Below are 14,210 nucleotides of genomic sequence, written 5' to 3' on the forward strand. Positions count from 1 at the left end.
GTGTCCTGGGGTACACGAAAAACATGTGGAAGAGTTGATCTGATCAAGTCCTCCTGCCCTACAGTGCCATGCGAAAAGTTAAGCTGTGGTACAAGAAGCTGTCAGTGCACGTGGTACAGATGCAAATGTATAATGCATACATGATATCACTATGTGCAGGCCAGACTAATGAGTACCTTCAGTTCCAGTAGGTATTGATCAAGGCCGTAATCTTTGGAGGTCAGGAAGGAGTGGGCCCCAGTACTACAGGAACTGAAGGTGCTTGTATCATATCAAGGCAACATTTTCCCAGTAAGGTCTCTCAAATCACAAAGAAAGGAAGGTCGCAAAAAAGGTGCCAAGTGTGCTTCCAAAGGGGGATAAGAAAGGACAGCACTTATCAATGTTACAGCTGCCCCAACAAACCTGGCCTGTGTATGCTTCAAACTGGACCACAATTCCATGAACTACTAAATTAATTTCTGATTTGCACAACTCACGTATGCCAACCTGATGCACTCTACACAACTCACATATGTCACCCTGATGCACTCTACAAAACTCATGTATGCTAACCTAATGTACTTAACACTACTCACATATGCGAACTTGATGCACTGCACACTACTCACATATGACAACCCGATGTATTCTACACAACTCACGTATTGTATGCCACGACATTATAAAATTCACATACCAGGAAACACTAGATCAATTCTAATATAGGGTCATTTGTGGGGGGTCAACATTGTTTAGGCACATCAGGGGCTCTCCAAACGCAACATGATGAGCTCAGACTATTCCAATAAAGTCTGCATTCCAAAACTTTACTCCTTCCCTTCCAACCCTTGCCGTGCACCCAAACAGTAGTTTTCCCACACATATGGGGTATCGGCGTACTCAAGAGAAAATGCACAACAATATTTGGGGACCAGTTCTCCTGTGATCTTTGTGAAAATAAGAAATTTGGGGCTAAAAACATTTTTGTGAAAAAAATGTGATTTTTTTATTTTCACAACTCAACATAATCTAGATAAGTTGTTTGGAAGGTCTAGTTTCCAAAATGTGTCAGTTGTGGAGGATTTCCAGTGTATAGGCACATCAGAGGCTCTCCAAACACGGCATGACACCCGCAGACCATTCCATCAAAGTCTGCTTTCCAAACATCACTCCTTCCCTTCCGAGCCCTGCCATGCACCCTAATAGAAGTTTCCCCCACATATAGGGTATCGGCATACTCAGAAGAAATTAAACAACAATTTTTGGGTCCATTTTCTCTTGTTATCTTTGTGAAAATAAAAAATATGGGGATAACATTTTTGTGGAAAAAATTTGATTTTTTTTTTATTTTTATGGCTCAACGTTATACATTTCTGTGAAGCACCTGTCAGGCTGGGTGAGGGAGAAGCAAGGTGCAAAACAACGTGGAGAGGGAGGTCAAGCAAACACTAGGGAAGGGGGGAGTGGAGACCCCTAGGCAGATCTAACAACACTTTGCCCTAATCGTCCCTAAATAGGTTCCACACCTATCACCGAGCAGGAACCTAATTCCTGCCTGACCCTAGTGATAGACCCTGGATAGGGAGGGGACAGGGTGTGCTGTAGTCAGCCCCGACTACAACTAAAGACAGATAGGGTGGGGAAATGGGAGGATACACTTAGCTTGAGTAGACCACCAAGATATCATGCCAGCAATCCTCCAAGAAGGCGCTAGCCGACTTCTAGAACTTCCAACCAGACAGAGGTAAATTGAGTTAATACCAGCACCCTGCTGAGGAGACTGCAGGTATTTCAGCCTTCAGCAAGGATGTGTTAATTAGCAGCAGAAGGTGGAAGTAACTGTTGGGTCCTAGAGGGAGAAGGCTATTACTCCATAACAGAGATGCAAAAATCAAGAAGCTGCTTGTAAAGCTAATCTCAAAGACCTTCTACAGCCGGAACCAAGATGACTGTCACACCTGACACACCCGTGACAGCACCCGAAGTTTCAAGGTGCTCATAACACATCTAAATAAGTTCTTTCAATGGACTAGTTTCCAAATTGGGGTTACTTGTGGGGGTTTTCATTGTTGAGGAACATCAGGGGCTCTCCAAATGCAACATGGCATCCGCTCTCGATTCCAGCAAATTTTGCTTTCAAAAAGTCAAATGGTGCTCCTTCCCTTCCAAGCCTTATTGTGTGCCCAAACAGTAGTTCTCCCCCACATATGTGGTATTGGCGCATATTGCCCAACAAACTTAGTGGTACATTTTCTCCTGTTACCGTGTGAAAATAAAAAATAGGGCTAAAAGAACATTTTTGTGGAAAAAAAATAGATTTTTTTTATATTTTCACAGCTCATTGTTATTTTTTGTTAAGCACCTGGGGGATGAATGTGCTCACCATACATTGAGATAAATTCCTTGAGGGGTCTGGTTTCCAAAATGGGGTCACTTGTTGGAGCTTTCTACTGTTTAGACACATCAAGGACTCTCCAAATTCGACATGGCATCCACTCTTGATTCCAGCCAATTGTGCGTTCAAAAAGTCAAATGGTGCTCCTACCCTTCCGAGGCCTTCTGTGCGCCCAAACAGTAGTTTTCACCCAAATAGAGGATATCGGCGTACTCAAGAGATATTGCACAACAATTTTTGGGACTCATTTTCTCCTGTTACCCTTGTGGAAAAAATATTGGGGGCTGAAAAAATATTTTTGTGGAAAAAAGTTAATGTTCATTATTTCCTTTCACGTTGCTTTTATTCCTGTGAGCCACACAAAGGGTTAATAAACGGAATGAATGTAGATTTGAGCACCCTGAGGGGTGCAGTTTTTAGAATGGTGTCACTTTTGGGTATTTTCTCATATAAACTCTCAAAGCCACTTCAAATGTAACGCGGTCCCTAAAACAAATGGTTTTGTAACTTTTGTTGGAGAAATGAGTAATCGCTGGTCAACTTTTAACCCTTCTAACAATAAAAAAAGTTTCAAAAAATTGTGCTGATGTAAAGTAGAGTAGACATGTGGGAAATGTTATCTATTAACTATTTTGTGTGACATAACTCTCTCGTTTAGAGGGCATAAAAATGAAAAGTTTGAAAATTGCAAAATTTTCAAAATGTCACCAAATTTCCGATTTTTTCACAAGTAAACAAAAGTCATACCACGCAAATTTTACCACAATCATGAAGTAAAATATGTCACAAAAAAAACAGTTTCAGAATCAGTGGTATCCATTGAAGCTTTCCAGAGTTAATACCACATAAATTGACACTGGACAGAATTGTTAAATTTGGCCTGGTCATGGTGAAAACAGTCTCGGGGGCGAAAGGGTTTAGGAGATAGAGTTATAGGCCTAGTCATGTGCACCCACCCATGCCGCTATAAAAGGTGCCATGGTAAGACATGGAAATGCATTATTTAAGACATTTGAACTGTTTGCCACTACGATTAAAAGTGAATTTTTAACCTATTTTACCCAGTTACAGACTGATGGTAACAGCCAGCTTTCTATTCTGTTTATTTAGTTTTTCAGTTTTTCTTTAGCAATTTTTCAAAGAGCCTGTCCTAGTTTTTTTGTGTATTATTTTTAAGTATAGAAATGCAGACATAAAAAATAACATTTACCTTCCTGAGGTTTATTGCTGCTTCCGGTCTTTGTTGACTGCAGGCTGCAGCACACGTGACCACTACACCTCTCACTGGGTGCAATGGCTTGACGAATGTACATCAGCAGAGCTGCTGAGCCCAGTTGTTGGTAGCTGCGATGATGAACAATGTAGTCATGACGTCCGGCTGTCGGCTGTCAACAAAGATCCGAAAGCAGCAGTGAACATGGGAAAGGTGAGTATTGGTGTTTTTATTGTTATTTTATAATTTGTAATATTGTTTGCAAGACAATATTACATAAATAAAATAATAAATATTCCTGGGCAACCTGCAACAAAAATGCAAACAATGTTAAAAGCTGCATTTTATACATACGTAAAAAAAAAACATGGCATGAACAGAGCCCGTGATGGCAATGAATATGACATATTTCAGCCTAGTTTTACAGCAAAACATAGTATTTTCTTCAACCATTTAATCTGTTCTTTATAAAAGCAAATGGAAAATAAATATTAACAGATCAGGGATGTTCCATGTGAAAAATCAGAGGACTAGAAGTTTACTATTGCTGGTAGACAGTGACTCAACTTGATTCTATCATTTCCATCCCTATCAGAGTACAGGGCTCCATCTTGTGGATAGAAGGTATCATTGCAAATCACTAAAATCAGAGAAACGCAATGCTAAGCAGAGAATTAATTTAATACAAATATAAAACAGTTTGAAATTTTTTTTAATTTTTTTGTATATATATATATATATATACACACTCACTGGCCACTTTATTAGGTACACCTGTCCAACTTCTTGTTAACACTTAATTTCTAATCAGCCAATCACATGGCGGCAACTCAGTGCATTTAGGCATGTAGACATGGTCAAGACAATCTCCTGCAGTTCAAACCGAGCATCAGTATGGGGAAGAAAGGTGATTTGAGTGCCTTTGAACGTGGCATGGTTGTTGGTGCCAGAAGGGCTGGTCTGAGTATTTCAGAAACTGCTGATCTACTGGGATTTTCACGCACAACCATCTCTAGGGTTTACAGAGAATGGTCCGAAAAGGAAAAAAAATCCAGTGAGCGGCAGTTCTGTGGGCGGAAATGCCTTGTTGATGCCAGAGGTCAGAGGAGAATGGGCAGACTGGTTCGAGCTGATAGAAAGGCAACAGTGACTCAAATCGCCACCCGTTACAACCAAGGTAGGCCTAAGAGCATCTCTGAACGCACAGTGCGTCGAACTTTGAGGCAGATGGGCTACAGCAGCAGAAGACCACACCGGGTACCACTCCTTTCAGCTAAGAACAGGAAACTGAGGCTACAATTTGTACAAGCTCATCGAAATTGGACAGTAGAAGATTGGAAAAACGTTGCTTGGTCTGATGAGTCTCGATTTCTGCTGCGACATTCGGATGGTAGGGTCAGAATTTGGCGTAAACAACATGAAAGCATGGATCCATCCTGCCTTGTATGGAGCATCTTTGGGATGTGCAGCCGACAAATCTGCGGCAACTGTGTGATGCCATCATGTCAATATGGACCAAAATCTCTGAGGAATGCTTCCAGCACCTTGTTGAATCTATGCCACGAAGAATTGAGGCAGTTCTGAAGGCAAAAGGGGGTCCAACCCGTTACTAGCATGGTGTACCTAATAAAGTGGCCGGTGAGTGTATATACACAGTGGATGAAATAACTATTAGCATACATCCATTACTTAAAAAAACATCCCTCGACCAAAACTGTGCTGCTAATTAGAGACCTGCCTCCAATCTTCCATTCATCTCTAAACTCTTGGAATGTTTGGTCCACTTCTGTCTATTCTGCTATTTTTGGGAAAACTCCATTTGGCCCTCTACAATCCGGTTTTCGTTCCTTACACACCACTGAAACTGCCCTCACAAAAGTCTCTAATGATCTACTAACAGCTAAATCTAATGGTCATTACTCCCTGTGACTCTCCTGGATCTCTCTGCAGCATTCGACACTGTGGATCAACAGCTTTCACTCACTATGCTCCGCTCCATCGACCTCAAGAACACTGTTCTCTCCTGGTTCTCCTCCTACATCTCTGACCGCACCTTCACTATATCTCTTTCTCTCCTTTTCCCCTTAGTGTTGGGGTTCCTCAAGGATCAGTCCTAAGTCCACTCCTATTCTCCATGTATACGGCTCCTACTGTACAAACAATCAGTAGATTTGGTTTCCAGTACCATCTCTATGCCGATGGCACCCAATTATATACCTCTACTCCTGACATCATGTCCTCCCTCTATCTGAAACGGAACTTTTTAAAAACTGAACTTCTTGTGTTTCTTCCCTCCAGTAACCTACCTGTGCCCGATATTGCTATTTCCGTGTGTAGTTCTACCATTACTCCCCAGCAACATGCCCGCTGTCTTGGGGTCATATTTGCGGCAGGTCTTTCATTTGCTCCTTACATCCGATCACTTGTTCATGTCATCTACACCTCAAAAACATTTTTAGAATTCGCCCTTTTCTTACTTTCGACTATGCAAAAAAATCTTACTGTCACATTTATTAATTCTCGTCTGGACTATTGTAACTCTCTACTAATCCTTTACCTCTTACTAAACTCTCCCCTCTCCAATAGGTTATGAATGCAGCAGCCAGGATCATATTCCTTGCCAACTGTTACACCAGTGCCTCTACCCTGTGCCAGATGTTACACTTGTTGCCCATCCACTCCAGAGTTCAATATAAACTTATCACTCTCAACCACAAAGCGCTCCAAGGTTCAGCACCACCCTACATCTAATAACTTGTCTCAGTCTACCAACCTACCGCACCCTTTGTTTTGCTATGACCTAAGAATAACATCCTCAATAATCCGAACCTCCCACTCCCATCTCCAAGACTTCTTGCATGCTGCGTCAATTCTTTGGAATGCTTTACCCAGGACACATCGATTAATGCCTAATACCAACGGTTTTAAGCTTGCTCTAAAAACACATTTCTACAGACTGGTCTACTGCCTCAACATACTTATCTAACTATCCCTGTTTTGCCCATACAAAATTTTCTTCAAAACCAGCACCCTCATGTCATCTGTTCTCACATCCTTCATGCCAGTAATAGCCCTCTTTGTCTGTACTTTAAAACATTCTGATTGGTTACTGGTTCAAGCTACATTACGTGAACACCCTATTTATTACAATGATGGCTGGACAGTATAAAACAAGCAATTGTTACCATCCACCTCTCGTGTCTCCCCTTTTCCTCATAGATTGTAAGCTTGCGAGCAGGGCCCTCATTCCTCCTGGTATCTGTTTTGATCTATGTGTTCATTGCTATGCTGTAATGTAATGTAATTGTCTGTACAAGTCCCCTCTAAAATGTAAAGTGCTGCGGAAAATGTTGGTGCTATAGAAATAAAATTATTATTATTAAGCATTGAGCACGTCACCAATATTGTAAGTAAATATATTTCTAAAGGTGCTGTTGACATGAAATTCTCACCAGATGTTGTTAACAACCCATCCAATCCATACAGGCAAATAAATCAAACCATAGATGTCCATACATTATGTGTAATAATGAGAAATGAGACAAGGAAAAAGTATTTAACACGTTTACTGAAATTTATTTAATACTTCGTACAAAATCCTTTGTTGGTGACTAGGGTTGAGCGAAACGGGTCTTGCATTTTCATAAGTCGCCGACTTTTGGCAAAGTCGGCGTCTCATGAAACCCGACCCGATCCCTGTGCGGGGTCGGCCATGCGGTACGCGATCTTGGCGCTAAAGTCGCGTTTCGTATGACGCGTTTAGCGCCATTTTTTCAGCCAATGAATGAGCGTGGGCAGAGTGATGACATAGGTCTTAGGGGAGTGAACTCCTATCGTCATGTTATCGTTTGTGCGCAGTAGGGATTTGGAATGTGCAATAGGAAATTTTCAGTGCTGGGACGGAGGGGGGGGGGGGGGGGGGGAAGAGAGAGAGAGAGAGAGAGAGAGAGAGAAAAAAAATATTCCTTCATTGGGTTTCGTGTTTCGGCCGAAACCCGACTTTTCACGGTGGTCGGCCGATTTCACTCGACTCGACTTTAAAGACAGTCGGGTTTCACAAAACCCGAATCGACCCTAAAAAACGAAAGGTCGCTCAACCCTATTGGTGACGACAGCTTCAAGACACCTCCTGTATGGAGAAACTAGTCGCATGCATTGCTCAGGTGTGATTTTGGCCCATTCTTCCAAACGCTTCAAATCCTGAAGGTTCCGTAGGCTCCTATGAACTTTGAGCTTTAGTTCCTTCCATAAATTTTCTATTGGATTCAGGTCAGGTGGTTGGCTGGGCCATTCTAGCAGCTTTATTTTTGTTCTCGAAAACTCATTAAGAGTTTCCTTGGCTGTGTGTTTGGGATCATTGTCTTGCTGAAATGCCCATCCTCGATTCATCTTCATCATCTTGCTAGATGGCAGCAGGTTTTTATCAAGACTGTCTCGGTACATGTGTCCATTCATCTTTCTTCAACTACATAAAGTTTGCCTGTGCCATATGTTGAAAAACAGCCATGATGTTCCCACCTCCAAACTGCACTGTTCGTATTGTGCTTTTGGCGTAATATGCAGTGCCTTTTGTTCTCAAAACATGGTGTGTGTTATGGCATCCAAAGAGTTAAATTTTGGTCTCAACTGACCAAACTACATTCTCCCAGTATTTCACAGGCTTGTCTAAATGTTATTGAGCAAACTTTAAACTCACTGGAACATGCTTTTTGTTCAGCAATCAAGTATTGTGGGTTGAGAGTGTGTACAGGCCATGGAGGTTGAGTGCATTACTTATAGTTACATAGTTACATGGGTTGAAAAAAGACCTAGGTCAATCAAGTCCAACCTTTCTCCTCCAATTATACATTTTGTCACTACATTATCTCTAACCCACAATGTTATGTGTACTGAGGAAATCGTCCAGCCCTTTTTTAAAAGTGGTCATAGTGTCTGCCATTACTACCTCTTGCGGTAGAGCATTCCTCTGCTCTAACTGTAAAGAACCCATCCCTAGTTTGCTGCCGGAATTGTCTTTCCTTCACCTGTAATGAGTTCCCTCTGGCCCTTAGTACGGTCTATACTAATATGTTGGGCTAGTGGGATTTTATCTCTTTTATACATCCTAAAATCTTGTTTGCTTTTGTGGCTGCTGCTTGACATTGAGTACTGCTGCTCAGCTTACTTGTAACCAGAATACCCAAGTCCTTCTAGTATTCTGTAGTCCCAAGTATGGTCCCATTTAATATATATGCAGCAATAGGATGACTCCATCCTAGGTACATTACTCTACATTTATCCATACTAAACCTAATTTGCCAAGTGTTTGCCCATTCAGACATCTTATCCAGATCGTTTTTTAATATTGTAATGTCAAGGTCAGATTTTAATATCCTACATAGTGTAGTATTGTCATCAAAGACTGACTCATTACTCTTAATCGCATCCACAAGGTCGTTAATAAAGAGAATAAAAAGAATCGGTCCTAGCACAGATCTCTGCGGTCCCCATTTCTGACTATATCCCACTTAGAGAACGTACCATTTATGATGACTCTTTGTTTCCTGTTATTTAGCCAATTCCTTACCCATCTGCATATAGTTTCCCCCAGTCCTTGCGTCTGTAGCTTCAGTATAAGGCTGTTATGTGGTACAGTATCAAATGCCTTTGCACAATCCAAATAAATCACATCAGCCGCATTACCAACATCCAGATTTGCACTCACTTCCTCATAGAAACCCAACATGTTGGTTAGACACAACCTATCTTTCATGAATCCATGCTGGTTGCCAGTAATCTTATTACTTTCTGCAATATATCTCTGCAGGTCTTCTCTTATAATGCCCTCAGAAAACTTTACACACTACTGATGTCAGAGTTACCGAACGGTAGTTGCCTGGATCCACCTTCTTACCGTTCTTAAATAGAGTTACCACATCAGCCATCTTCCAATCCTGTGGCACCACCCCTGTTACAAGAGAGTCTAAGAATATGAAATACAACAATCTGTCAATTACTGAGCTCAATTCCCTCATGGATGAATGCCATTTTGGCCACGGGATTTGTCAATGTTTAATTTGCTCAGATGCAGACGCACTTCTTCTTGTGTTAAACTATTTACCGTATATACTCGAGTATAAGCTGAGATTTTCAGCCCATTTTTTGGGGCTGAAAGTCCCCCTCTCGGCTTATACTCGAGTCATACCCGGGGGTCGGCAGGGGAGGGGGAGCGGGGGCTGTGTAATTATACTTACCTGCTCCCGGCGCGGTCCCTGCACGTCCCTGCTTCCATCGCTGCATCTTCTTCCTGTACTGAGCAGTCACATGGTACCACACATTACAGTAATGAATATGTGGCTCCACCTCCCATAGGGGTGGAGCTGCATATTCATTACTGTAATGTGCGGTACCATGTGACCGCTCAGTACAGGAAGAAGATGCAGCGCTGGAAGCAGGGATGTGCAGGGACCGCGCCAGGAGCAGGTAAGTATACGGGGAGGGGGAGCGCTGCGCGATAGTCACCTCTCCTCCGTTCCGGTGTGGCTCCGTCTTCGGCGTCCTCTGGCTGTGATGCTCAGGTCAGAGGGCGCGATGACGTGGTCAGTGCGCGCTGTCTGCCTGAACGTCAGTGCAGAGAACGCTGAAGACGGAGCCACACAGGAAAGAAGAGCAGGTAAATATTAAAAGTGCCGGGGGCCTGAGCGAAGGAGAGGTGAGTATGTGATTTTTTTTTTTTTTATCGCAGCCACAGCATATGGGGCAAGTGCCTGTATGGATCATCTATGGGGCCATAATGTTTGTGCAGCACTATAAGGGGCAAGTGCCTGTATGGAGCATCTATGGGGCCATAATGTTTGTGCAGCACTATAAGGGGCAAGTGCCTGTATGGAGCATCTATGGGGCCATAATGTTTGTGCAGCACTATAAGGGGCAAGTGCCTGTATGGAGCATCTATGGGGCCATAATGTTTGTGCAGCACTATAAGGGGCAAGTGCCTGTATGGAGCATCTATGGGGCCATAATGTTTGTGCAGCACTATAAGGGGAAAGTGCCTGTATGGAGCATCTATGGGGCCATAATGTTTGTGCAGCACTATAAGGGGCAAGTGTCTGTATGGAGCATCTATGGGGCCATTATTACCCTTTATGCAGGATTATATGGGGCATATTTTAATATGGAGCATCTAATGGGGCCCATCAAACTTTATGGAGCATTATATGGGACTCCTGATTCAATATGGATATTCAAAAACACTTAACCTACTGATGTCTCAATTAATTTTACCTTTATTGGTACCTATTTTTACTCTTGAAATTTACCGGTAGCTGCTGCATTTTCCACCTTAGGCTTATACTCGAGTCATTAAGTTTTCCCAGTTTAGTTTTTTGTGGCAAAATTAGGGGGGTCGGCTTATACTCGGGTCTGCTTATACTCGAGTATATACGGTATATCAGGTGGTGAACTTTGATTTTTGCCTTGTTGAATGATCTCTGAAACAGTTCACTGGTGAACACGGATGAAAAGTGCCAGTTTAATATCTCAAGCTTTTCTTTGTCCTCTATAATTAACTTGGTATTATTGTAGTTTTCTTTGAAAATAAATTGTAACTACTGATTCCAGGTCTTTCTGTAGCTCTCCACAGGTGGTTCTTAGACCTTGTACAATTCTTCTGATAATTTTTTTTACTCCTCTGTCTGAAAGATTGTGGGAAGAATCTAGCCTTGGCTGGTTTATGTTGAAATGATGTTGTACTTCCGGATTATGGCCCTAAGATCAGCTTCAGTAGTTTAGAAATTCTTCTGTAACCAATGCCATCAGCATGTTTTGCAACAATAAGATTGCAAAGGTCTAGAGACATCAAGAGAATGCTAAGAGTGTGCAATGCAGTCATCAAAGCAAAAGGTGGCTACTTTGAAGAACCTAGAATATAAGACATAATTTCAGTTGTTTCACACTTTTTTGTTAAGTATATAATTCCACATGTGATAATTCATAGTTTTGATGCCTTCAGTGTGAATGTACAATTTTCATAGTCATGAAAATACAGAAAAATCTTTAAATGAGAAGGTGTGTCCAAACTTTTGGTCTGTACTGTACAGTAAAAAATTATATTTTGGTACCGTGTTAGCCAGAAAAATCAATGTAAATACTTTTCTGCATGAAAATGACAAAAGTATTTAATTAGTCCTACCTTTATATGCTAACCAGAAGAATTATGTTTGCAAGCTTTCAGAGAACAGAGGCACAAATTTTCATTTGTAAACCATCCTGAAGAAGGAACGTCTGTGGTCTTAAATCTTGCAAACATAATTCTTCTGGTTAGCCAATAAAGGTAGGACTAATTAAAATACTTTAATCATTTTTGGGCATAAAAGTATTTACATCAACTAATCATAGCACAAATTGCAGAAAAATGACAACGGCCATGGAGCCGCCACAAAAACAATAACAGAACCTCCAGCAAAGCAGCTTTAGGATAAAGACAGCCAGCTTTTTCCTGAAACGTCATCGCCAAGGAAAACATCGGCAGGTCCGCCGGCGTCTTAAAGACATTTTGCGCACATGCCCTCAAAAGGGTTTTTATTTTGCCTTCTCTTAGATCAACAATTGCTTGCTATGGGTTGGACTTTAGGGACCTGTCTGTGCTTTTGTATTAATCTTATCACCAATGTAACTTTATAGCTATTGGTTTCCTTTAAGTCCTGTTAGGGAATGGACAGTTTCTGGCAGCGTTTCTGTGTGACATTCCTTATATCTATTATCACACATGAAATAAGAAATTCTTTTATAGGAAGCAACAGATGGCATCAAAAGCATTTATTTCTGCATGGATAATTTTAGAAATATTTTACTACATTCATATTTTGCAATGTATGTATAGAATAATCTCGATGCTCCAAGCATTACTATGTAGCCTTAAGTTTTATGACAAATACATAATATCAGATGTAAAACACCTACCCTTGTTTCTTATGACGGCCGGTGAGCCTAAGGGGAAACAGATTACAAATGAGTGTGAATTAATTATTCATTATTGGCAGATGATAAAATGCATCCCCAATGATTCTCGAAAACATTGATATTTGTTCCACTAATAGAAAAAAAAGGACAATGCTTTCAAAAATGCTTCAATGGTTGTTGCACAATTTTGTCATCACCGGCAATGGGTTCAGTTTGCATGAAAGGGTGAACCCGGCTGGCCTTCTGAGTAGGTATCAGTTCCTTCCTTTACCTAATATGTCCTAACAGAGGAAAACTATATGTGACGGCGGTGGGTTTGGACCCACAGTGCCAGTGGCCGGGCTTATCCTGGAGAGACTACCTGGTGTTCACTAGAGCCTCTGCTGGTGAGGACATGCTTGGGCCGTTAGAGTAGTCACCAGATGCCACTCTAGGGTAGTCTGTACCTAGAGCACCTGAGCTGCTGGTCGTGACAGAAATATGAGGCACAGAGGACAAAAGACAGAGATGTGGTCAGACAGTCCAAGGTCGGGACAGGCACCACAAGTTCAAAAAACGAAGGCGGGGACAGGAGTGGCGACATCAGACAAAACTATCAAAAAGGCTGGGTCAGTAACAACAGAGTTAAAACAGGAAAGCACCTAGACAGATAACTGGCGGTGAACAGAAACTAGGAACCTAAGTTCAGGCAAGGTGTGAAGGGATATAAACCTATCAATAAACTACCATATATACTCGAGTATAAGCCGAGAATTTCAGCCCATTTTTTTAGGCTGAAATTGCCCCTCTTGGCTTATACTTGAGTCATACCCAGGGATTGGCAGGGGAGGGGGAGCAGCAGCTGTCTAATAATACTCACCTGCTCCTGGCGTGATCCCTGCAGGTCCCTGGTTCTCCGGGCGCTGACAGCTCCTTCCTATAGGGAGTGGTCACATGGTACCGCTCATTACAGTAATGAATATGGACTCCACTCCCATAGGGGTGGAGCCGCATATTCATTACTGTAATGAGCGGTACCGTGTGACCGCTCTCTACAGGAAGAAGCTGCTGGTGCCGGGGAACAGACGTGCAGGGATCGCGCCAGGAGCAGGTGAGTATAATACAGTGCGCGATATTCACCTGCTTCCCGTTCCACCATCGGCGCCGCTGTCTTCTGCGTCCTCTGCACTGACGCTCAGGTCAGAGGGCGCGATGACGCAATTAGTGCGCGCTGCCCTCTGCATGAACATCAGTGCAGAGGACGGGGAAGAGACAGCGGCGGTTGGCAGTGGAACGGGAAAGGTGAGTATAGCAAGTGTCGGGGGCCTGAGAGGTGAGTACGGTATGTGATTTTTTATTTTTTTTTAATCACAGCAACAGCATATGGGGCAAATATCTGTATGGAGCATCTTATGGGGCCATGTGCAGCATTATATGGGGGCAAATATCTGTATGGGGCCATGTGCAGCATTATATGGGGCAAATATCTCTATGTAGCATCTTATGGGGCCATAATCCGCATTTGTGGAGCATTATATGGGGCAAATATCTCTATGGAGCATCTTATGGGGCCATAATCAGCATTTGTGCAGCATTGTATGGGGCAAATGTCTGTATGGAGCATCTTATGGGGCCATAATCAACATTTGTGCAGCATTATATGGGGCATATTTTAATATGGAGCATCTTATGGAGCCCATC

The 14,210-nt window shown here is 42.3% G+C and overlaps 1 protein-coding gene across 1 annotated transcript in view; it reads right to left on the reverse strand.

The window, feature by feature from the left end:
• The window catches only part of LOC143818309 (otospiralin-like), a 54,128-nt gene that overhangs the window by 15,459 nt on the left and 24,459 nt on the right, over positions 1-14,210 (reverse strand). Inside the window, exon 2 of the mRNA XM_077299659.1 lies at positions 12,531-12,557. Within this exon, the coding sequence (XP_077155774.1) occupies positions 12,531-12,557 (27 nt within the window). The remainder of the gene's footprint in view (positions 1-12,530; positions 12,558-14,210) is intronic.

The sequence above is a fragment of the Ranitomeya variabilis genome, chromosome 3 (assembly GCF_051348905.1).
Source record: "Ranitomeya variabilis isolate aRanVar5 chromosome 3, aRanVar5.hap1, whole genome shotgun sequence".
NCBI classification, from domain to species: Eukaryota; Metazoa; Chordata; class Amphibia; order Anura; family Dendrobatidae; genus Ranitomeya; species Ranitomeya variabilis.